The sequence below is a fragment of the Entelurus aequoreus genome, linkage group LG06 (assembly GCF_033978785.1).
Source record: "Entelurus aequoreus isolate RoL-2023_Sb linkage group LG06, RoL_Eaeq_v1.1, whole genome shotgun sequence".
In the NCBI taxonomy this organism is placed as follows: Eukaryota; Metazoa; Chordata; class Actinopteri; order Syngnathiformes; family Syngnathidae; genus Entelurus; species Entelurus aequoreus.
The window spans coordinates 2,324,055-2,347,526 of record NC_084736.1 but is presented as its reverse complement, the minus strand read 5'-3'; the positions used below and the strand labels follow the sequence as shown (position 1 = coordinate 2,347,526).

The 23,472-nt window shown below is 40.2% G+C and overlaps 1 protein-coding gene across 3 annotated transcripts in view; it reads left to right on the top strand.

Moving 5' to 3' along the window:
* Positions 1-23,472, top strand: part of LOC133651737 (dedicator of cytokinesis protein 7-like) — a 120,551-nt gene that overhangs the window by 68,918 nt on the left and 28,161 nt on the right. For 2 of the 3 annotated variants that reach the window (XM_062049811.1, XM_062049812.1), the window contains 12 exons: positions 6,265-6,382; positions 6,663-6,733; positions 6,844-6,982; positions 9,383-9,484; positions 9,546-9,632; positions 19,545-19,776; positions 19,851-20,015; positions 20,111-20,283; positions 20,610-20,711; positions 21,198-21,284; positions 21,455-21,550; positions 21,630-21,770. In XM_062049811.1, the coding sequence (XP_061905795.1) occupies positions 6,265-6,382; positions 6,663-6,733; positions 6,844-6,982; positions 9,383-9,484; positions 9,546-9,632; positions 19,545-19,776; positions 19,851-20,015; positions 20,111-20,283; positions 20,610-20,711; positions 21,198-21,284; positions 21,455-21,550; positions 21,630-21,770 (1,513 nt within the window). The remainder of the gene's footprint in view (positions 1-6,264; positions 6,383-6,662; positions 6,734-6,843; positions 6,983-9,382; positions 9,485-9,545; positions 9,633-19,544; positions 19,777-19,850; positions 20,016-20,110; positions 20,284-20,609; positions 20,712-21,197; positions 21,285-21,454; positions 21,551-21,629; positions 21,771-23,472) is intronic. The other variant, XM_062049813.1, reaches the window with a different exon arrangement.

Below are 23,472 nucleotides of genomic sequence, written 5' to 3'. Positions count from 1 at the left end.
AGGGGCACTACAAATGAAATACACACAGCAGTGTTTCAGGAGAAAGTGATGTAGTGTTAGTTGCAAATAAAAAACAATGTGCTATGTACAACATTGCACAGGTGAAAGGGAGTGCTTGGAGGGTCCAGTGCTGTGTTGGTCACTTCATAAAGCTTCACTCTGTGAGAAGAGAGACCACAATTGAAAGCCGATGAGGACCAACAGTGTTCATGTGCAACTCACCATCTTCTGCAATGTTAAGATCTGTTGGTTGTGGTTCTCCATGTTCTGTTTTTGAAAGTGCATCAAATGCTGCAGACCTTTCAAGATACTGGCATTCAAGGCAGTTCTCTCCTGAAACCACAAATGGAGAAAGCCTCATATGAGACCTAGCCCTCTCAACAAAAAGTTGTCCGGCGGGTATGACAGCAGCTTGGGGGAGGGTGCGGCTCACCTGCAGATCTTTGATGCTGGTGGGTGACGTGCTCTTCAGATACGTTTCCAGTCTTCTCACTTTGGTCCAAAGCGCCATCTCTTCCTGCTGAATGTGGGCCAGCTGACCTTCTGTCATCTTGGTTTCAGCTTTTTGCTTGCTAATCTGGTCCTATGGACATATTATTATTATTATTATTATTATTATTCATGCCCAGGCTGCCCTGTAATCTTGCATCCAACTTTAGACACAACAGCTACCATGAATTGATTAACGTGGACCCCGACTTAAACAAGTTGAAAAACTTATTGGGGTGTTACCATTTAGTGGTCAATTGTACGGAATATGTACTGTACTGTGCAATCTACTAATACAAATCTCAATCAATCAATTAAAAGCTGTATCTCAAATGCTGCCTTTACAAAGAGGCTTTTCCCTGCCACAGACAGTCAAAAACTAGTTTTGAAGCCAAATGCCCCCATCCTAACCCTAACCCTATTATTCTCTGCATTTGACCCATCACCCTTGATCACCCCCTGGGAGGTGAGGGGAGCAGTGAGCAGCAGCGCTCAAGAATATTTTTTGGTGATTTAACCCCCAATTCCAAGCCTTGATGCTGAGTGCCAAGCAGGGAGGTAATGGCTCCCATTTTTTATAGTCTTTGGTATATTAATAATGTGTTAATTACTAGCCTTTTGTTTTTGCCCTTCATGCTCTATGCGTATAGAACTGTGCAGGGGTACCTAAAGAACTGTCCAGCTGACTTCTCGTCACATGAAAAAATACACAAGAAGACGACACAAGAATGTTATGTCTTCCCAGTTTGTCCTTATGGAACATCTTTCACAGCATAAACATCCGGTGTTTACATTCTTGCTCCTATTCCTTACCTGCAGCAGCGCTATCACTTCCTTGATCTGCTTCTCCACCTCGGCCGCCTGCTCCGTCTGCTCCCCGAGCCGCCTCAGCGCACCCTCATGGCCATTCAGAGTTTTGGCGATCCTAGCTATCTTGGCCTCGGTGGTTTCGGAGACGTAGTTGAGGGACTCGCCGAACTGAATCACGCCGAACATGAGCACGTTGACGTCCTCCGTCGTCTTGAGGGGGGCGGCGTGGACGCGTGTGAGCCCCATGACCACACAAAGCAAGCACAGGCCCCTCATCATCCTGATTGCTTTGCTCTGCTGATCAAACTGGATGAGGAAACATGAGCCTTTATATTCATAAAAAAAACCTGTGGTGAAACATTAGCTCAGCTCTGGTTCGATCCCAGGTCTTGACCTTAGTCTTGATGACCTTCTCTCAAATGTAAACCCTCACATACAACAGTTAGCATGCAGGTCACAAACCCACACATTTTATTTTTAACTCTGATTCAACATTTTGTATTCGGAATCCCATTTGTTTGTTTTGAAGATGTTGTTGCAGGGTGATTCTAACAACTGTTTTGAAGATGTTGTTGCAGGGTGATTCATGGCAATTGTTTTGAAGATGTTGTTGCAGGGTGATTCATGGCAATTGTTTTGAAGATGTTGTTGCAGGGTGATTCATGGCAACTGTTTTGAAGATGTTGTTGCAGGGTGATTCATGGCAATTGTTTTGAAGATGTTGTTGCAGGGTGATTCTAACAACTGTTTTGAAGATGTTGTTGCAGGGTGATTCATGGCAACTGTTTTGAAGATGTTGTTGCAGGGTGATTCATGGCAATTGTTTTGAAGATGTTGTTGCAGGGTGATTCTAACAACTGTTTTGAAGATGTTGTTGCAGGGTGATTCATGGCAACTGTTTTGAAGATGTTGTTGCAGGGTGATTCATGGCAATTGTTTTGAAGATGTTGTTGCAGGGTGATTCTAACAACTGTTTTGAAGATGTTGTTGCAGGGTGATTCATGGCAATTGTTTTGAAGATGTTGTTGCAGGGTGATTCATGGCAACTGTTTTGAAGATGTTGTTGCAGGGTGATTCATGGCAATTGTTTTGAAGATGTTGTTGCAGGGTGATTCATGGCAATTGTTTTGAAGATGTTGTTGCAGGGTGATTCATGGCAATTGTTTTGAAGATGTTGTTGCAGGGTGATTCATGGCAATTGTTTTGAAGATGTTGTTGCAGGGTGATTCATGGCAACTGTTTTGAAGATGTTGTTGCAGGGTGATTCATGGCAATTGTTTTGAAGATGTTGTTGCAGGGTGATTCTAACAACTGTTTTGAAGATGTTGTTGCAGGGTGATTCATGGCAATTGTTTTGAAGATGTTGTTGCAGGGTGATTCATGGCAACTGTTTTGAAGATGTTGTTGCAGGGTGATTCATGGCAACTGTTTTGAAGATGTTGTTGCAGGGTGATTCATGGCAATTGTTTTGAAGATGTTGTTGCAGGGTGATTCTAACAACTGTTTTGAAGATGTTGTTGCAGGGTGATTCATGGCAATTGTTTTGAAGATGTTGTTGCAGGGTGATTCATGGCAACTGTTTTGAAGATGTTGTTGCAGGGTGATTCATGGCAATTGTTTTGAAGATGTTGTTGCAGGGTGATTCTAACAACTGTTTTGAAGATGTTGTTGCAGGGTGATTCTAACAACTGTTTTGAAGATGTTGTTGCAGGGTGATTCATGGCAACTGTTTTGAAGATGTTGTTGCAGGGTGATTCATGGCAATTGTTTTGAAGATGTTGTTGCAGGGTGATTCTAACAACTGTTTTGAAGATGTTGTTGCAGGGTGATTCATGGCAATTGTTTTGAAGATGTTGTTGCAGGGTGATTCATGGCAACTGTTTTGAAGATGTTGTTGCAGGGTGATTCATGGCAATTGTTTTGAAGATGTTGTTGCAGGGTGATTCTAACAACTGTTTTGAAGATGTTGTTGCAGGGTGATTCTAACAACTGTTTTGAAGATGTTGTTGCAGGGTGATTCATGGCAACTGTTTTGAAGATGTTGTTGCAGGGTGATTCATGGCAACTGTTTTGAAGATGTTGTTGCAGGGTGATTCATGGCAATTGTTTTGAAGATGTTGTTGCAGGGTGATTCATGGCAACTGTTTTGAAGATGTTGTTGCAGGGTGATTCTAACAACTGTTTTGAAGATGTTGTTGCAGGGTGATTCATGGCAACTGTTTTGAAGATGTTGTTGCAGGGTGATTCATGGCAACTGTTTTGAAGATGTTGTTGCAGGGTGATTCATGGCAACTGTTTTGAAGATGTTGTTGCAGGGTGATTCATGGCAACTGTTTTGAAGATGTTGTTGCAGGGTGATTCTAACAACTGTTTTGAAGATGTTGTTGCAGGGTGATTCATGGCAACTGTTTTGAAGATGTTGTTGCAGGGTGATTCATGGCAATTGTTTTGAAGATGTTGTTGCAGGGTGATTCATGGCAACTGTTTTGAAGATGTTGTTGCAGGGTGATTCTAACAACTGTTTTGAAGATGTTGTTGCAGGGTGATTCATGGCAACTGCACTATCATTCACAATCACAATGTGAAACAAGCACACCCTAAATCGTAATAAAACCCCTAGCAAGGGGCGGCTAACAACGCAGGTAATGGAGATTCAATGTGTTGCGCCTATAAAGCGCACAGAGCGCATCGCAATGTTCGCCATTTTCTCCAACAACAACAACTATTAATCATGACAGACTCCATGACAGCCAACAACGACTACTTTGGGACACATGATGATCCACAACTAGGGTTGTCCCGATACCAATATTTTGGTACCGGTACCAAAATGTATTTCGATACTTTTTAATACTTTTCTAAATAAAGGGGACCCACAAAAAAATTGCATTGGCTTTATTTAAACAAAAAATCTTACGATACTTTAAACACATGTTTCTTATTGCAATTTAGGCCTTAAATAAAATAGTGAAAATACTAGACACATTTTCTTTAATTAGTAAGTAAACAAACAAAGGCTCCTAATTTGACGTATGCAGTAACATTGTGTCATTTATACACCTATTATTTTGTACACATTATTAGGGACAAACTGTAAAAATGGATTATTAATCTACTTGTTCATTTACTGTTAATATCTGCTTATTTTCTCTTTTAACATTATTTTCTCTTTTAACATGTTCTATCTACACTTCTGTTCAAATGTAATAATCACTTATTCTTCTCTTCTTTGATACTTGACATTAGTTTTGGATGATACCACACATTTAGGTATGGATGTGATACCAAGTAGTTACAGGATCATACATTGGTCATATTCAAAGTCCTCATGTGTCCAGGGACATATTGAATGACTTTATAAACATAATTTACATTTAAAAAAAAAAAAGGAAAAAAGATTTTGTGAAGATAAAAAATATCGAGGTAATCATAGTAGTATCGACTAGATACGCTCTTGTTGGTATCATTACAGTGGATGTCAGGTGTAGATCCACCCATGGCGTTTGTTTACATTGTGACGCCAGTGAGCTGTTAAGCTATTCCTGGTCCTGCAGTGATAATGATACTTGTAAGAAACGTACTTTATTTGTCGCCATGGAGACCAGGATTAGTGATTTAGAAGTAGCTAAAACACTGTGGATGGATGTTAGCTGAATGTGTTAAAGCAGCTCTTCCTGAGGGTGTTTCAGTGTTATAACTTCACCTTTATCTTGACTTTTTACACCAAAATGCGTCCATTCTCCCTTTTCTGTCTACACACTGTGTCTGCTGTCTACACATTGTGTCTGCTTGTATGTACTCTGTGTGTGTGCGCTGCCGAACATGCTCCTCTGCTTGTAAAACCAGCAATGTCAAGACATGACGACGACGCGCCGTCATGCCCGTTAAAAAAAAGGGAGAGAGGGGGGGAACCGGTACTTTTTAGAGGTGGTATAGTACCGAATATGATTCATTAATATGGTGGTACTTTACTAGTACCAGTATACTGTACAACCCTATCCAGAACTTTATCTTTTTGAGCCTGAATATAAGGAGGTTTTTTTTTTAATGTTTTTAGAGGCCTTTAAAGGTACAATATATAAATCACATTGGCTACATTGTTGTCCGTCTTGTACTAGACATTTTTCGTCTTTTATTTACAAAAAATGGAAAAACGTGTTGTTTGGAATTAGAAAATTCCCCCAAAAAGTGCAGTTCCCCTTTGATAGGTGCATCAAAATCAGCTGTTCCAAAATATGAACTAAAGTCACCTCTAATGTTTGAGTGGCTCAGGGTCAGGGTCACTCTCACCATGCAGACACTATTCCAGGTCACACGTCCACTATGTGAATACACTACTGCATGTTACAGTTAGAACTTTTAAAGGTGTCATTGATGATGTTTTTTCTACATTTAAAACATTTCCATGGGACCTACATAACATGGAATGGTGGTTCTTTGCTCAAAATTCTGCATAGATGATGTTTTACACATCATCTTCCAGCCGTGTTTCTCTTCAGAATGGACCATTTTGTGGCCAGTCATATATACGAGCCTCCACTTCCACTGCGTATTTTCTCCATTAGCCATGTTGAAGTTTTTAGCGCTTCCATATGGAGTCTACTGACAGATCTAAGTTACAACTACACACCAGGGCTGTAGGCTTAGCTTTTCCACTAGTAGCACCGGTGCTACTAAATGAAAATTAGTAGCACAGAAAAAAATTTTGTAGCACAGAAAATCTTTTGTGGCAATAAGTCTTAAATATCACAATTTCATTATCAACACTGAATGTACACATGTGCACTCATACATAGAAACACAAGCCCTAAGTAAAAGATGAAAAAGTCCAACCAAATAGACAACATCAGGTGGCAACAGTCAAGAACATGGAGTTTTGCATCACATGACCCCTTTAATGCAGTATTTTACAGCAATTTGATGAATTCTACCATTTTGTTTCTCTTTTTCTCTTTTGCCTGCCAGGAACCTGCTCTACGTTTATCCTCAAAGCCTGAACTTCAGCAGCCGCCAGGGCTCGGTGAGGAACATTGCCGTGAAAGTTGAGTTCATGGCAGGGGAGGACCCCAGCCAAGCTTTGCCGGTGAGTCACAGATGACAGCATTGCTCTCAGGGAGAAAGTCATTCCTGTTGCTAAGAACAGCCAAAGGCGGTGAAATATTATATACTTATGTCTTGGTGGAAGATCTGAGCAAAAGCAAGTTGAGTGAGCTCTGTCAGGCTGCTCTGGTTTCACACGCTTGCTACATACAGTATGGTATGTCCTTTATAGCGAGGGAGAACTACACCCACAGTAACTATGCTCTTATGGGGTCACTTCAAGTCAGTATTGATTGGTACTCTTTCAAAAATGATTTGACCAGGTCTTCTTTGGGAAGTCCAGTTGTGCCGAGTTCATGAGAGAGGCGTTCACCCCCATCGTCTACCACAACAAGTACGACCACTACACTTCCTTCCTGTTTGTGAAGCCCCTCCAGGCTGAATTCATTTCAGGGTTCCTTTGCTTGATCTGAGTGTTTAACTCTCGCGTCCACCATCCCTCAGGTCGCCTGAGTTCTATGAGGAGATGAAGCTGAAAATTCCTGCCAACCTCACAGACAACCACCACCTTCTCTTTACCTTCTACCACATCAGCTGCCAAACCAAACAGAACACCCCTCTGGAGACCCCCGTGGGCTACACTGTGAGAAACTTCAAACCCACTCTGTTTGATACATTGGAGCCCCCTTACAACCAGTCTTTTTTTATTACTAAAAACTACCCGCTTATATCAACATACATAACATTTAAGAGCTAAAAGGGTCATTTCTTAGAAAATGTGTCAGTTAATGTTGACTTGTGTGTACTAATAACGTTGTTAAGCAGCGTACGACAACATAACTTGTTTTTGTAACAGGGACAATGCATACTCATTAACATTTCTGTCAAAATGCCAGTTAGCCAAAATAATATTTTTCCCCCATAGTCCCTAGAGCAGGGGTCTACAACCAGTAGCTCGTGAGTAGTTTAATGTTACGCTTTAAAATTAAAATGACAGAAAAAGCGTGATTAATAACTGCACTTTAACAAACTCACGGACTGACTGTCGCCAGCCAGCTTAAATGCTCACATGAAAACAAGAGACATTAACATCTTTCCCCTTTAAGAAAAGACATACCCCAATCTAAACTTATATAAACACATTGATATCCGAGCAACTAAACTAGTGCTTTTTTAACCGAGGGCCGCCAAAAAGATTAGCTATGGTCCTTATGTAATGTCAATAACAAACAAACAGAAGAAGTCTGGAGCTAAAGCATAGTGAATCTTCTTAAGTGCAAACATTATGACTAAAGTGGTGAAGTTGTACCTTCATTTGCACATACATTTTATGGTTTATTTAGGAAATTATTATTAATGGTGATTATTATTAATTTTGTTACACTTTGGTTTATTTTAGCGCTGCATAATTGTTTATCAATGTATTTTTCATCAGTTTGTATGAGTCCCTTCTTTTGCCGTACACTTTATTAGTATTTATTTTTGTAACCAGCCTGACCTAAGCCTTGATGATAATCTTTGGGATTAACACGTGGTTTCATATCATTTGACCGTGTTAAACTGTAAGTAAGTTAGATGTAATTATTAAATATGATTACAATCAAGAGTAAGATTACTAATTCAGTTCATATTTGCCCTTCTGCAGTGAAAAAGTTTGGCCCCGAGGTCAAAATGATGAATAAGCCCTAAACTCAGCTATTCAATTGTTGTGCTCTTAGAACAGAGTGATCGTTCTGTACTCCAAAAAAAAAGAGACGATGCGTTCAAGTACCGCTGAACAGAGTAGGTTGTGACACCGCCTGCCAGAAATAATGAATAATAATTGATTTCTTAGGCACTTTTCATTGAAATAAATCTTAAAGTGATACAGTACAAACCATTATTGAAAACAACGAAAGCTTAGCCATTAAAGACATCAAATACTAAGACTGGGGACGGCATGACTCGGTTGTGCCAGCAACTTGAGGGTTCCAGGTTCGATCCCAGCTTCCGCCATCCTAGTCATGTCGGCTGTGTCCTTGGGCCAGAATGTGGAATTAGTGTCAAAGTGCTTTGAATAGCTTGAAGGTAGAAAAGCGCTAGACAGGTATAGTCAGTTTACCATTCACCGTTTAAAACAGGGGTCCCCGACCTTTTTTGCACCATGGACCGCTTTTAAAGTAGCCATTATTTTCAGGGACCGGCTTTCCACTTGTGCCAGATAAATACAGCAAAAATAAGTGCATGAAAAATACAAGTCACTATAAGACTGAATTAGTGGGGCAGGGCAGCAACACATTGCAAAAAAGGCATTTTTACCAGTGTTACATGGCCTCTCCTTTTAACAACACTCAGTAAAGGTTTGGGAACTGAGACACATTTTTGAAGTGGAATTCTTTCCCATTCTTGCTTGATGTACAGCTTAAGTTGTTCAACAGTCTCCCTTCTCATATTTTAGCCTTCACACATTTTCAATGTCTGGACTACAGGCAGGCCAGTCTAGTACCCACACTCTTTTACTGTGAAGCCACGCTGTTGTAACACCTGGCTTGGCATTGTCTTGCTGAAATAAGCAGGGGCGTCCATGGTAACGTTGCTTGGATGGCAACATATGTTGTATGTGCCTTTCAGTATTAATGGTGCCTTCACAGATGTGTAAGTTAGTTTGGGTTTTGTAATAGAAATACACAAGAAATAAACAAGTCATCTAGCATTCTGTTATGGTGGCTGTTGTGTTGGAAAAATAAGTTTTAGGAACGCCTCCAAGTGTGTTCAACACCACAGCCTGCCCCCGATAAGATTCCAGGAACCTTTCAAAAGTCCCACCAGGCTGGCAGGAACTAAAACAAGTTCCCAAATAAGTAAATCCACCCGGGTAGGTTTTGGTGAAATGGGATAGTTCCTGCCAAGGAAAAGTAGAATAAAATAAAAACATGCACAGATGGAGGAAAACTGTCAATTGCTAGTATCGGTTATGTCGACAACCGCTTCTGTGGACGCGAGTCAGCCACTGTAGCCATGGCCTTCCAAAGTAAAGTAGTGTGCTCTCTCTCTTTCCTGGCAGTGGATCCCTCTCATGCAGCATGGCCGACTGCGCACCGGTGCCTTCAGTTTGCCCGTGTCTGTGGAAAAGCTCCCGCCCAGCTACTCTGTGCTGACCCCCGATGTGAGTGAAGGAATTTCAATGAATGAATATGAACGGCAGTTGACTGAGATGACTCGGGCAGGTCCAGCTCCCGGGCATGAAGTGGGTGGATAATCACAAAGGTGTGTTCAACGTGGAGGTGACGGCGACGTCCTCAGTGCACACACAGGTACGCTATGCTCATATGTCTTTCAGCCCATCTTTTTACCACCGTCTTTCTGTTTTCACATCGGCATGAAACATGCATGACGCTTCCAGTCAGCACTTAGTTGGAAGTTGTCAGCACGGGTGAGTCGGACTCTTCTGTTATGATGGCTTCTCCTTGCCGGCAAATGAGCGTGGGCTGGACGATTATGGCCAGAAATAATACCCTATTTTTCGGACTATAAGTCGCAGTTTTTTTCATAGTTTGGCCGGGGGTGCGACTTATACTCAGGAGCGACTTATATGTGAAATTATGAACACGTTAGCGTAAAATATCAAATAATATTATTGATCTCATTGACGTAAGAGACTAGACGTATAAGATTTCATGGGATTTAGCGATTAGGAGTGACAGATTGTTTGGTAAACAAATAGCATGTTCTATATCAGGAGTCACCAACCTTTTTGAAACCAAGAGCTACTTCTTGGGTAGTGATTAATGTGAAGGGCTACCAGTTTGATACACACTTAAATAAATTGCCAGAAATTGCCAATTTGCTCAATTTACCTTTAACTCTATGTTATTATTAGTAATTAATGATATTTACACTTAATTGAACGGTTTAAAAGAGGAGAAAACGCGAAAAAAAATTACAATTAAATTTTGAAACATAGTTTATCTTCAATTTCGACTCTTTAAAATTCAAAATTCAACCGAAAAAAAGAAGAGAAAAACTAGCTAATTTGAATATTTTTGAAAAAATTAAAAAAAATAATTTATGGAACATCATTAGTAATTTTTCCTGATTAAGATTAATTTTAGAATTTTGATGACATGTTTTAAATAGGTCAAAATCCAATCTGCACTTTGTTAGAATATATAACAAATTGGACCAAGCTATATTTCTAACAAAGACAAATCATTATTTCTTCTAGATTTTCCAGAACAAAAATTTTAAAAGAAATTCAAAAGACTTTGAAATAAGATTTAAATTTGATTCTACAGATTTTCTAGATTTGCCAAAATCATTTTTTTGAATTTTAATCATAATTAGTTTGAAGAAATATTTCACAAATATTCTTCGTCGAAAAAACAGAAGCTAAAATGAAGAATTAAATTAAAATGTATTTATTATTCTTTACAATAAAAAAAATATATTTAGTTGAACATTGATTTAAATTGTCAGGAAAGAAGAGGAAGGAATTTAAAAGGTAAAAAGGTATATGTGTTTAAAAATCCTAAAATCATTTTTAAGGTTGTATTTTTTCTCTAAAATTGTCTTTCTGAAAGTTACAAGAAGCAAAGTAAAAAAAAATTACGAATTTATTTAAACAAGTGAAGACCAAGTCTTTAAAATATTTTTTTGGATTTTCAAATTCTATTTGAGTTTTGTCTCTCTTAGAATTAAAAATGTCGAGCAAAGCGAGACCAGCTTGCTAGTAAATAAATACAATTTAAAAAATAGAGGCAGCTCACTGGTAAGTGCTGCTATTTGAGCTATTTTTAGAACAGGCCAGCGGGCTACTCATCTGGTCCTTACGGGCTACCTGGTGCCCGCGTTGGTGACCCCTGTTCTATATGTTATAGTTATTTGAATGACTCTTACCATAATATGTTACGTTAACATAGCAGTTGGTTATTTATGCCTCATATAACGTACACTTATTCAGCCTGTTGTTCACTATTCTTTAGACATTTGAAATTGCCTTTCAAATGTCTATTCTTGCTGTTGGCTTTTATCAAATACATTTCCCCAAAAAATGCGACTTATACTCCAGTGCGACTTATATATGTTTTTTTCCCTCTTTATTATGCATTTTCGGCCGGTGCAACTTATACTCCGGAGCCACATATACTCCGAAAAATAGGGTAATCAGCATTATTTTGATAGATATAGTAATCACGATGAATTACACCAGGGGTGCCCATTATGTGGATGGCGAGCTAGCGGTAGATGGTGGAGGGTGTGTCAGTCCATCGCCAGCCAGGCATAAAAAAAAAAAGACCTGAAAATGAGCGATCATCAATCTTCACCAAGTCTTTGGTCACTTGATTGACATTCACAGCACCCGAGGGTCTTGTGAGATGACGCTGGCTGCTGCCACATCATTATTAAGAAAAAATGACCGACAGGAAGGCCAGAAACACTTTTTAATTCAACAGACTCTTGCAAAACTCTAAAGACTGACCGCACAGTTCCTGTCTTCCCAAAAAAGCCCTGCTCCATCCTGCCTGCGCTAACAAAATAAGAGTCTCCGAAAGCTAGAGCGCACAAGCTAGCAAGCTACGGAGTTTGCCGCCAATGTATTTCTTGTAAAGGGTATAAAAAGGAGTATGGAAGCTGGACAAACTTTCATGTGGTATTGAACAGAAAGGAGGACTTTTTTTCAATCAATCAATCAATCAATGTTTATTTATATAGCCCTAAATCTTTTCTCCTCCATTGTAAAATGTGGAGGTTATCATCACTACTGTCTGATTCCAATCAATGCAAGTCATCAACTTATATTCTTGTCTTCATGAAAGAAACATGCTTGTATTATCATTAAACACCTTTCACTTCTTAAAGGCCTACTGAAAGCCACTACTACCGACCACGCAGTCTGATAGTTTATATATCAATGATGAAATCTTAACATTATAACACATGCCAATACGGCCGGGTTAACTTATAAAGTGACATTTTAAATTTGCCGCTAAACTTCCGGTTCGAAACGCCTCTGAGGATGACGTATGCGCGTGACGTAGCCCGGCGAACACGGGTATGCCTTCCACATTGAAGTCGATACGAAAAAGCTCTGTTTTCATTTCATAATTCCACAGTATTCTGGACATCTGTGTTCGTGAATCTGTTTCAATCATGTTCATTGCATTATGGAGAAGGAAGCCAAGCAAGCAAAGAAGAAAGTTGTCGGTGCGAAATGGACGTATTTTTCGAACGTAGTCAGCCACAACAGTACACAGCCGGCGCTTCTTTGTTTACATTCCCGAAAGATGCAGTCAAGATGGAAGAACTCGGATAACAGAGACTCTAACCAGGAGGACTTTTGATTTGGATACACAGACGCCTGTAGAGAACTGGGACAACACAGACTCTTACCAGGATTACTTTGATTTGGATGACAAAGACGCAGACGTGCTACTGTGAGTATGCAGCTTTGGCTTTTTTTTGCGTATGTACGTAACTTTTTTTAAATATATAAGCTTTATGAACCTTGGGTTAGGTGAACGGTCTTTTGGGCTGAGTGATTGTGTGTGTTGATCATGTGTTTGAATTGTATTGGCGTGTTCTATGGAGCTAGGAGCTAGCAGAGGAGCTAGCATAACACGTACCGTACCTACGTGCGCGTCACGTACGTAACTTTTTAAAAATATATAAGCTTTATGAACCTTGGATTAGGTGAACGGTCTTTTGGGCTGAGTGATTGTGTGTGTTGATCATGTGTTTGAATTGTATTGGCGTGTTCTATGGAGCTAGGAGCTAGCAGAGGAGCTAGCATAACACATACCGTACCTACGTGCGCGTCACGTACGTAACTTTTTAAAAATATATAAGCTTTATGAACCTTGGGTTAGGTGAACGGTCTTTTGGGCTGAGTGATTGTGTGTGTTGATCAGGTGTTTGAATTGTATTGGCGTGTTCTATGGAGCTAGGAGCTAGCAGAGGAGCTAGGAGCTAGCATAACAAACACGCAGGTGTTATTATGCAGGATTAATTTGTGGCATATTAAATATAAGCCTGGTTGTGTTGTGGCTAATAGAGTATATATATGTCTTGTGTTTATTTACTGTTGTAGTCATTCCCAGCTGAATATCAGGTACCGTGAGTATGCAGCCTTGGCTGCTAAACATTCGATAACTTGACCGTATGTGCGCGTCACGTACGTAACTTTTTAAAAATATATAAGCTTTATGAACCTTGGGTTAAGGAAACGGTCTTTTGGGCTGAGTGATGGTGTGTGTTGATCAGGTGTTTGAATTGTATTGGCGTGTTCTATGGAGCTAGGAGCTAGCAGAGGAGCTAGGAGCTAGCATAACAAACACGCAGGTGTTTTTATGCAGGATTAATTTGTGGCATATTAAATATAAGCCTGGTTGTGTTGTGGCTAATAGAGTATATATATGTCTTGTGTTTATTTACTGTTGTAGTCATTCCCAGCTGAATATCAGGTCACCCCCGCCTCTCACAGCATCTTCCCTATCTGAATAGCTTCAACTCCCCACTAGTCCTTCACTTGCACTTTCCTCATCCACAAATCTTTCATCCTCGCTCAAATTAATGGGGAAATTGTCGCTTTCTCGGTCCGAATCTCTCTCACTTCATGCGGCCATCATTGTAAACAATAGGGAACTTTGCGTATATGTTCAACTGACTACGTCACGCTACTTCCGGTAGGGGCAAGCCTTTTTTTTATCAGATACCAAAAGTTGCAATCTTTATCGTCGTTGTTCTATACTAAATCCTTTCAGCAAAAATATGGCAATATCGCGAAATGATCAAGTATGACACATAGAATAGATCTGCTATCCCCGTTTAAATAAAAAAAATTCATTTCAGTAGGCCTTTAACCTCTCTTTCATAAATAAATGAATATGAATGAATGAGGTAGATCCCCTCGACTTGGTCGATTAAAAAGTAGCTCGCCTGCAGAAAAAGTGTGAGCTTCCCTGAATTACACGATTATTCATTCATTTGAAAACATGACTATTTATTCTACCGCCAAAACTCAACTTTAAATATAGTTTTTTTTAAAAACTGATATCATTTACTAATGAATAAACCACAATATGTAAAATAATAGTAATACTACATTTAAATAATATAAAAAATAAATTAAATTTTTCCATTTTAATTGTTTTTGGTTCCATTTTTTTACCTTTTAAACTTATTTTACTACCATAGAGGTGTACTTTTGTGTCAAAGATAAAATGTTTGGTAATTAAATGCAAAATCTCACATTTATTGGTGCAATTTATTTTTGGACATTTTTGACCAGTATTTTAGGTCAAAGCATAATAATTGTGTATATGTATCAATAAGTGCTCTAAGTTCAATATGCTTGTATAAGGTACTTTTTTGAAACTTTTCATTTGTCTGCAAAGTCAGAGCGGATGTGGCGCACCGCGCTATTATTGTGAAAGGGGGGAAGTGTGCTGCTGTTCGCAGCTTGACGTGTGGAAGCGACTTGAGGCTGATTGAAAAAGAGAGCGAGCGCCTCTCAAGTTGCAACTGCTGTTGTGTTAGTAAGTTGATCTTACGTGGATGATGTCGTTCACAAGCAGAGGACGTGTATGGAATGTTCTTGCTACTTTACTTTCAAGTGACCGCCTCCACATTAAGGACGAGGTGGTTGCGTGTTTGAGGAATGAATAAGTGGACACATTATTTTCCCAAACAAATGTTCCTTCAGCATTTGACTCACATTTCTGTCAATTTCTGTGATTTATACGTTTAACAGCGGATTTACTTTTATTGGCCAATTCTGTCTGCTGTTATGTCTACGCAGAAATCATATGCCTTGTTTTTTTGTTGAGTTTAGTGATTATTGATTAGGCATACTAGCCATGTGTCAAATAATAAGTAGCAACCTGGGTGAGATCCCAAACTTCTAGTAGACATGCTTTTTTCACTCATCCGTTCCACCGTTACAAGCTCTGGAATTTGCACCCCGTTATTTATTTATTTTTTTATTATTATATTTTCTTGATAGTGAGAAGCCGAAATCGATATCAACATTTGAATAATTGTCCAGCCCGAGCATCACAATTAAAATTAGTTTTTGAAATGAGATCAAAATTAACATTTGCTCTAAAAATCCTAATCCTCGCAGTGTTTTCGTCTCTTCCTCTTTCCACCTCCTACATAACATTTTTGAGTAAATTGAACTGGCCCACAGATCTCAGTAATAAGTGTTTTCATTGAGGGGTTTTACATTCAAGTACATCACACGTTTACACTTGCGGAAGGTCAAGTATTGGCCATCTTCTGGAATTTTTAAATAAAAGCCAAATTAGAGTATTTGCTCTACCTAGTGGTGAACCTGCTGAACTGCGGTTGCATCAACTATTTGCAGGCATGTGAAATATCTGCAAAAATGCGGAAATTAAACATTATTTTTGCGTCAAAATATCACTTCTGCGTTTTTTCATTAAATATAAAAAAAAATATGATCCAAACAAAATGTGTTGAGTACTTGGGGTTCCTCTTTTGGGGGTGAAAGGGCAGAGTAAACCCTGCACTGGTCACCAGTCAATCACAGGGAACACACAGAAAAACAACCATTCACACCTTTAGACCATTTATAACAAATATTTTGACTCAGGGGCCACATTGAGAGACAAAATGTGTCTGGGGGGCCCAATGTGTATGTGTGTATAAATGATATATACACATTTAGATGTACAGTATGTGTGTATAAATGATATATACACATTTAGATGTACAGTATGTGTGTATAAATGATATATACACATTTAGATGTACAGTATGTGTGTATAAATGACATATTATTATCATGTAGAAAACTGGAACGCAAATGGCGCGCGACTAAACTTGAGGTTTTCCATCAAGCATGGAGTGATAGTTTAATAACTTATAAACGCATGCTTACCTTAGCTAAAGCTAAATACTACTCAAATCTCATCCGCCTCAACAAAAACGATCCTAAATTTCTGTTTAGTACAGTAGCATCGCTAACCCAACAAGGGACTCCTCCCAGTAGCTCCACCCACTCGGCAGATGATTTTATGAATTTCTTTAATAAGAAAATAGAACTCATTAGAAAGGAGATTAAAGACAACGCATCCCAGCTACAACTGGGCTCTATTAACACAAATACGACTGTATATACGACGGACACTGCCCTCCAAAATAGTCTCTCTATTTTTGATGAAATAACATTAGAGGAATTATTACAGCGTGTAAGTGGGATAAAACAAACAACATGTTTACTTGACCCACTTCCTGGGAAACTTATCAAGGAACTGTTTGTATTATTAGGTCCATCAGTGTTAAATATTATAAACTTATCACTTTCCTCCGGCACTGTTCCCCTAGCATTCAAAAAAGCGGTTATTCATCCTCTGCTCAAAAGACCTAACCTCGATCCTGACCTCATGGTAAACTACCGACCGGTCTCCCACCTTCCGTTTATTTCCAAAATTCTCGAAAAAACTGTTGCACAGCAGCTAAATGAACACTTAGTGACTAACAATCTCTGTGAACCTTTTCAATCCGGTTTCAGGGCAAATCACTCTACGGAGACAGCCCTCGCAAAAATGACTAATGATCTATTGCTAACGATGGATTCTGATGCGTCATCTATGTTGCTGCTTCTTGATCTTAGCGCCGCTTTCGATACCGTCGATCATAATATTTTATTAGAGCGTATCAAAACACGTATTGGTATGTCAGACTTAGCCTTGTCTTGGTTTAACTCTTATCTTACTGACAGGATGCAGTGCGTCTCCCATAACAATGTGACCTCGGACTATGTCAAGGTAACGTGCGGAGTTCCCCAGGGTTCGGTTCTTGGCCCTGCACTCTTTAGTATTTACATGCTGCCGCTGGGTGACATCATACGCAAGTACGGTGTTAGCTTTCACTGTTATGCTGATGACACTCAACTCTACATGCCCCTAAAGCTGACCAACACGCCGGACTGTAGTCAGCTGGAGGCGTGTCTTAATGAAATTAAACAATGGATGTCCGCTAACTTTTTGCAACTCAACGTTAAGAAAACGGAAATGCTGATTATCGGTCCTGCTAGACACCAACATCTATTTAATAATACCACCTTAACATTTGACAACCAAACAATTAAACAAGGAGACTCGGTAAAGAATCTGGGTATTATCTTCCACCCAACTCTCTCGTTTGAGTCACACATTAAGAGTGTTACTAAAACGGCCTTCTTTCATCTCCGTAATATCGCTAAAATTCGTTCCATCTTGTCCACTAGCGACGCTGAGATCATTATTCATGCGTTCGTTACGTCTCGTCTCGATTACTGTAATGTATTATTTTCGGGTCTCCCTATGTCTAGCATTAAAAGATTACAGTTGGTACAAAATGCGGCTGCAAGGCTTTTGACAAAAACAAGAAAGTTTGATCATATTACGCCTATACTGGCTCACTTGCACTGGCTTCCTGTGCACTTAAGATGCGACTTTAAGGTTTTACTACTTACGTATAAAATATTACACGGTTTAGCTCCAGCCTATCTCGCCGATTGTATTGTACCATATGTCCCGACAAGAAATCTGCGTTCAAAGAACTCCGGCTTATTAGTGATTCCCAGAGCCAAAAAAAAGTCTGCGGGCTATAGAGCGTTTTCTATTCGGGCTCCAGTACTCTGGAATGCCCTCCCGGTAACAGTTAGAGATGCTACCTCAGTACAAGCATTTAAGTCCCATCTTAAAACTCATTTGTATAATCTAGCCTTTAAATAGACCCCCCCTTTTTTAGACCAGTTGATCTGCCGTTTCTTTTCTTCTCTCCTCTTCTCCCCTGTCCCTTGCGAGGGGGAGTTGCATAGGTCCGGTGGCCATGGATGAAGTGCTGGCTGTCCAGAGCCGGGACCCCGGGTGGACCACTAGCCTGTGCATCGGTTGGGGACATCTCTGCGCTGCTGACCCGTCTCCGCTCGGGATGGTTTCCTGTTGGCCCCGCTGTGGACTGGACTCCCGCTGATGTGTTGGATCCACTGTGGACTGGACTTTCACAATGTTATGTCAGACCCACTCGACATCCGTTGCTTTCGGTCTCCCCTAGAGGGGGGGGGTTACCCACATATGCGGTCCTCTCCAAGGTTTCTCATAGTCATTCACTGACGTCCCACTGGGGTGAGTTTTTCCTTGCCCGTATGTGGGCTCTGTACCGAGGATGTCGTTGTGGCTTGTACAGCCCTTTGAGACACTTGTGATTTAGGGCTATATAAATAAACATTGATTGATTGATTGATATACACATTTAGATGTACAGTATGTGTGTATAAATGATATGTACACTTTTAGATGTACAGTGTGTGTGTATAAATGATATATACACATTTGGATGTACAGTATGTGTGTATAAATGATATGTACACTTTTAGATGTACAGTGTGTGTGTATAAATGATATATACACATTTGGATGTACAGTATGTGTGTATAAATGATATATACACATTTAGATGTACACTGTGTGTTTGGCTCTTAGGAACACTAATACCAAAAGTCCCAATGTCCCATAGAGTTCTAAAAAAGTTATGACAGACCACCTCAAAAAACGGAATGGAATTTTACAGTTTTTTACCGAATGGGACACCCAAAATGTACATGAAAATAAAGAAAGTGGGATTTAAAATATTAACTATGAACAATAAAAGACTGAATATTAACAACATATGAACATCACTCCTCCATAGACATCTTTTACAATCACAACAAAAATGTAACAATCAGCAAAATATGAATGTAAAGTGTAATAAACACCTACAATATGTTATATTATCACTTTTATGCAGACATTTGTTGTAAAAATGTGCTTCCACATGTGTTTGTGACATGTGTTTGGGTCTGTCTGCTCTGAAAACCCTCTGCTTTGTTCCTGGTCTGAGCTGCTGTGACTTAGATTACTGGAATAACTCCTAGAACACTCAAAAGTGCAGATTTCAACCATTGAAATACTTTCTATAGTTGAAGACTTACGCTCATTTAAAAACATGACTGCACATCATAATAGCAAATACACTTTGGATCTTAAAGGTCTAAAAAAAATGATGAAGAACGTCCGACGGGCCGGATTGAAAATCTTAACGGGCCCTATTTTGCCTACGCATGATTTAGAATGTCCAATTAGCCTGCCCTTGTTTTTGGGATGTGGTAAACAGGGTTTAATATAAAAGAATAATATGAAGGTAAGTAAGAGTATAATCATTTGTTTCCAATGTAGGACCCCCACCTGGACAAGTTCTTCACTTTAGTGTACGTGCTAGAGGAGTACTCCTTCCCCTTCCGCCTCAAAGACGTCATCATCACCGAGGCCAACATGGAAGGCGAGCTGAAGGCCAGCATGGCCACGCTGAGGGGTGCCCTGCTGGACACCTGTGTCAGGTTTCTCCACCAGCTGCTCAACAAACTGATCCAGCTCATCGTGTACCCTCCGGTCATTGCGGGCCAAATTGGTGATTGTTTAGTTGATTCCTGGTAATCCATGGTTAGAAAGCAACACGCATGCATTTTCTTTGTTTGTCCACAGTAAACCTTGGCCGGGCTGCCTTTGAAGCCATGGCTCTGCTGGTCAACCAGATCCACAAAAATCTGGAAGGGAACCAGGACCAGCACGGGCGCAACAACCTGCTGGCATCCTTCATCCATTACTGCTTCCGCCTGCCAACTGCTGAGCCAGCCATGCCGCCGCCAAGTAAGCTTAGCATCAAACACACGCACCGGGAGGAAAAAAAAGAAAGTCGTGTCAGCGGACGTCGGCCAAGTGACGCTTTTTTTTCACGCCCGCAGCCGGCGCTCAGTCCTATGAGATACCCTTGCAGTACGCCACCTTCTCCAGGGCCACGGGCAGGCCCAGCAGCCTGAACCTGGCTCGGTCTAAGAGTATCAGCAACTCTGACCCCGACTTGGCCAGCACGCCACTTTCTCCTGACGAAGAAGTGCAGAGGATCATAGGCAGCAAGGTAGCTGACCTCCATCTATTAGTGTCATTTTCACTTCTTTTTTGCTCCTTTGTATATTTCTATCCATGTTTCCTTCAAAGCAATGGCGCAACATGAGGATTCCATTTTGTGTCATCATTAGTATTTGATGTCCAGCAGAATGACTTTGCAATCAAGTTGTATTCCGCTGTTTGCTTCTATCCTGTTGTGTGCCTCCACTCTTTGTTTCCCACTCCCATGCTGATGTATTTTGCCTCAATTTCACTTATGTGGCAATGATTCACTTTGTCCTTGCCTCTCGCCACACTGTGTGTGTGTGTTGACGGGCTCACCATGACTTGTGGCAGGGCATTGATCGCTCCCACTCCTGGGTCAATTCTGCTTACGCCCCCGGGGGCTCCAGATCTGTGCTACGTCGGAACCCCAACTCCAGCTGCGAGCTCAAGCAGGTGCAGATGTCCTCCTGACCTTCCTGCCGTGTAGGTCTGTGCAGCTTTTGAGATTTAAGATCACAACTTCACCGCCATGACACCAGGGTTCATGCACAACTAGTGTGTTGATATAATGCAGAGAGAGGATTTACGACTGTTTCTCCTCCAGTAAATCAAACAACCAAAGAGCCAAATTAAAAGATTGTGATCTTATTTTGATTTGCCGTGCAGCCCTTAATCGGGTGGATTACCTTTGGTTTCCTACTGCTGCGTCTTCCTCTTTCTCTCTCTCTCTCTCTCTCTGCATGCTGCATCCTGGCTGCTTCTTCATCACATAACAAAGCATACATGTCATGTCTGAGACCTTGCACGCCACCCGGGTTCTTTCATTAGTCTATTTTCACACCCATGTTGTCCTCATCTGTACGTGTGTGTGTGTGTGTGTGTGTGTGTGTGTGTGTGTGTGTCTGTGTTCATGTTCACCTCACCATCACGCCGACTTAGGCAATCGACCGCAGCAACAATCGCATGTCCGCCTTTCTGGACAGCGTGGCCTCATTTTCAGTTCCGTCAAGGCAGCTTACCAAGAAGGTACAACACGCATCTACAAAACTAACATCATCACATGTTTGTTGTTAATAATGGTCATCAATCATTACATGACTGCGGTTGTGCCTCTTTAGTCATCCATTTATAATTAGACATTCAGTTTGTCCTGATTAATGTTTCCATCCTCATGTTCTGTGTGGGTCTCCATCTAGCTGCTCCATGAAGAGCTAGCTCTGCAGTGGGTTGTCAGCAGCAGCAATGTGAGGGAAGCAGCGCTGCAGCAGGCCTGGTTCTTCTTCCAGCTCATGGTCAGCAGATACATTTAGGACAGCGTCCTTCCAGCATGGACATTCTAATCAAAGCTGCTGTGTCTTTGCCATCTTCCAGACCAAAAGCATGGCCCATCATTTATTCCTCACCTCAAAGCTGGACCTTCCACGCCGTCAGCGCTTCCCTGGCCGCTTTGTGGACGACATCGGCGCTCTGGTTTGTGCCATCAGTGCAGATATTGCCAGCCGGTACCACAAGGTAGGAAAGGAGAGCACAACTCCATACACTGTTGCCGCTACCTACTTGTTGCTTGGACCAATAACAAGCTGTATAGTATGTTTGGTGAACCGAGTCCTCTGAACACAGAACCGGTCCAAGCAGGCGGACCTAGACCGCCTGAGACAGACCTCAGCAATTATTTAGACTTGGGGCCACATTGATAGAAAAACATGCGTCTGGGGGCTGGTGTGTGTGTATAAAACAAATATATATATATATACACATAAATACAGTACAGGCCAAAAGTGTGGACACATCTTCTCCTCATTCAATGTGTTTTCTTTATTTTCTTGACTATTTACATTGTAGATTGTCACATCAAAACTATGAATGAACACATGTGGAGTTATGTACTTAACACAAAAAGGTGAAATAACATGTTTTATATTCTAGTTTCTTCAAAATAGCCACCCTTTGCTCTGATTACTGCTTTGCACACTCTTGGCATTCTCTCCAGGAGCTTCAAGAGGTAGTCGCCTGAAATGCTTTTCACTTCACAGGTGTACTTGAAGCCCATGGAGAGAATGCCAAGAGTGTGCAAAGCAGTAATCAGAGCAAAGGGTGGCTATTTTGAAGAAACTAGAATACAAAACATGTTTTCAGTTATTTCACCTTTTTTGTTAAGTACATAACTTCCATCTTTACTCTCAGTCACAGCAGCTGACGGACGCTGCAAAACATCAAATAGTTTTCTCCTTCGCTGTGTACTTTTAGTGTGGGACAAATGCGTCCGTCTCCAATATTGTCCACACCTGTCTCCACCTAAAACAGCAGTGCGCTCTTAAACACACGCAGAGAAGCGAGGGAAAATAAAGTAAGCAGTGTTGCCTAAAATGCAGTAATAAATTACGTTTTTTCGGTAATTAAACATTTAGACTGTATTACTAAACGTATATACACACACACACACACACACACACACACACACACACACACACACATATATATATATATATATATATATATATATATATATTATATATATATATATATATATATATATATATATATATATATATATATATATATATTATATATATATATATATATATATATATATATATATATATATATATATATATATATATATATATAATCAGAGGTGTGCTTGAAGATCATGGAGAGAATGCCAAGAGTGTGCAAAGCAGTAATCAGAGCAAAGGGTGGCTAATTTGAAGAAACTAAATATAAAACATGTTTTCAGTTATTTCACCTTTTTTTGTTAAGTACATACCTAACTCCACATGTGTTCATTCATAGTTTTGATGTGACAATCTACAATGTAAATAGTCGTGAACATAAAGAAAACACATTCAATGAGAAGGTGTGTCCAAACTTTTGGCCTGTACCGTATATATATGTGTGTGTGTGTGTGTGTGTGTGTGTGTGTGTGTGTGTGTGTGTGTGTGTGTGTGTGTGTATATATATTTATACAGTATATATACAGTATATATATATATATTGAGACAGACCACCCCAAAAACCGGAAAGGAATTTCACTGTTTTTCAATGAATAAGACACCCAGAATGTACTGTATATAAAAATTAAGCATGGCAACACTGTAGACTATACACTACTGCCATCTCTAGTCCTGGGATTGCAACTGCATGCAAACTATATAATACTTGCAAATGAGCCTCACAATGTAAGAAAACAATACATCACAACTGGACGGCACAG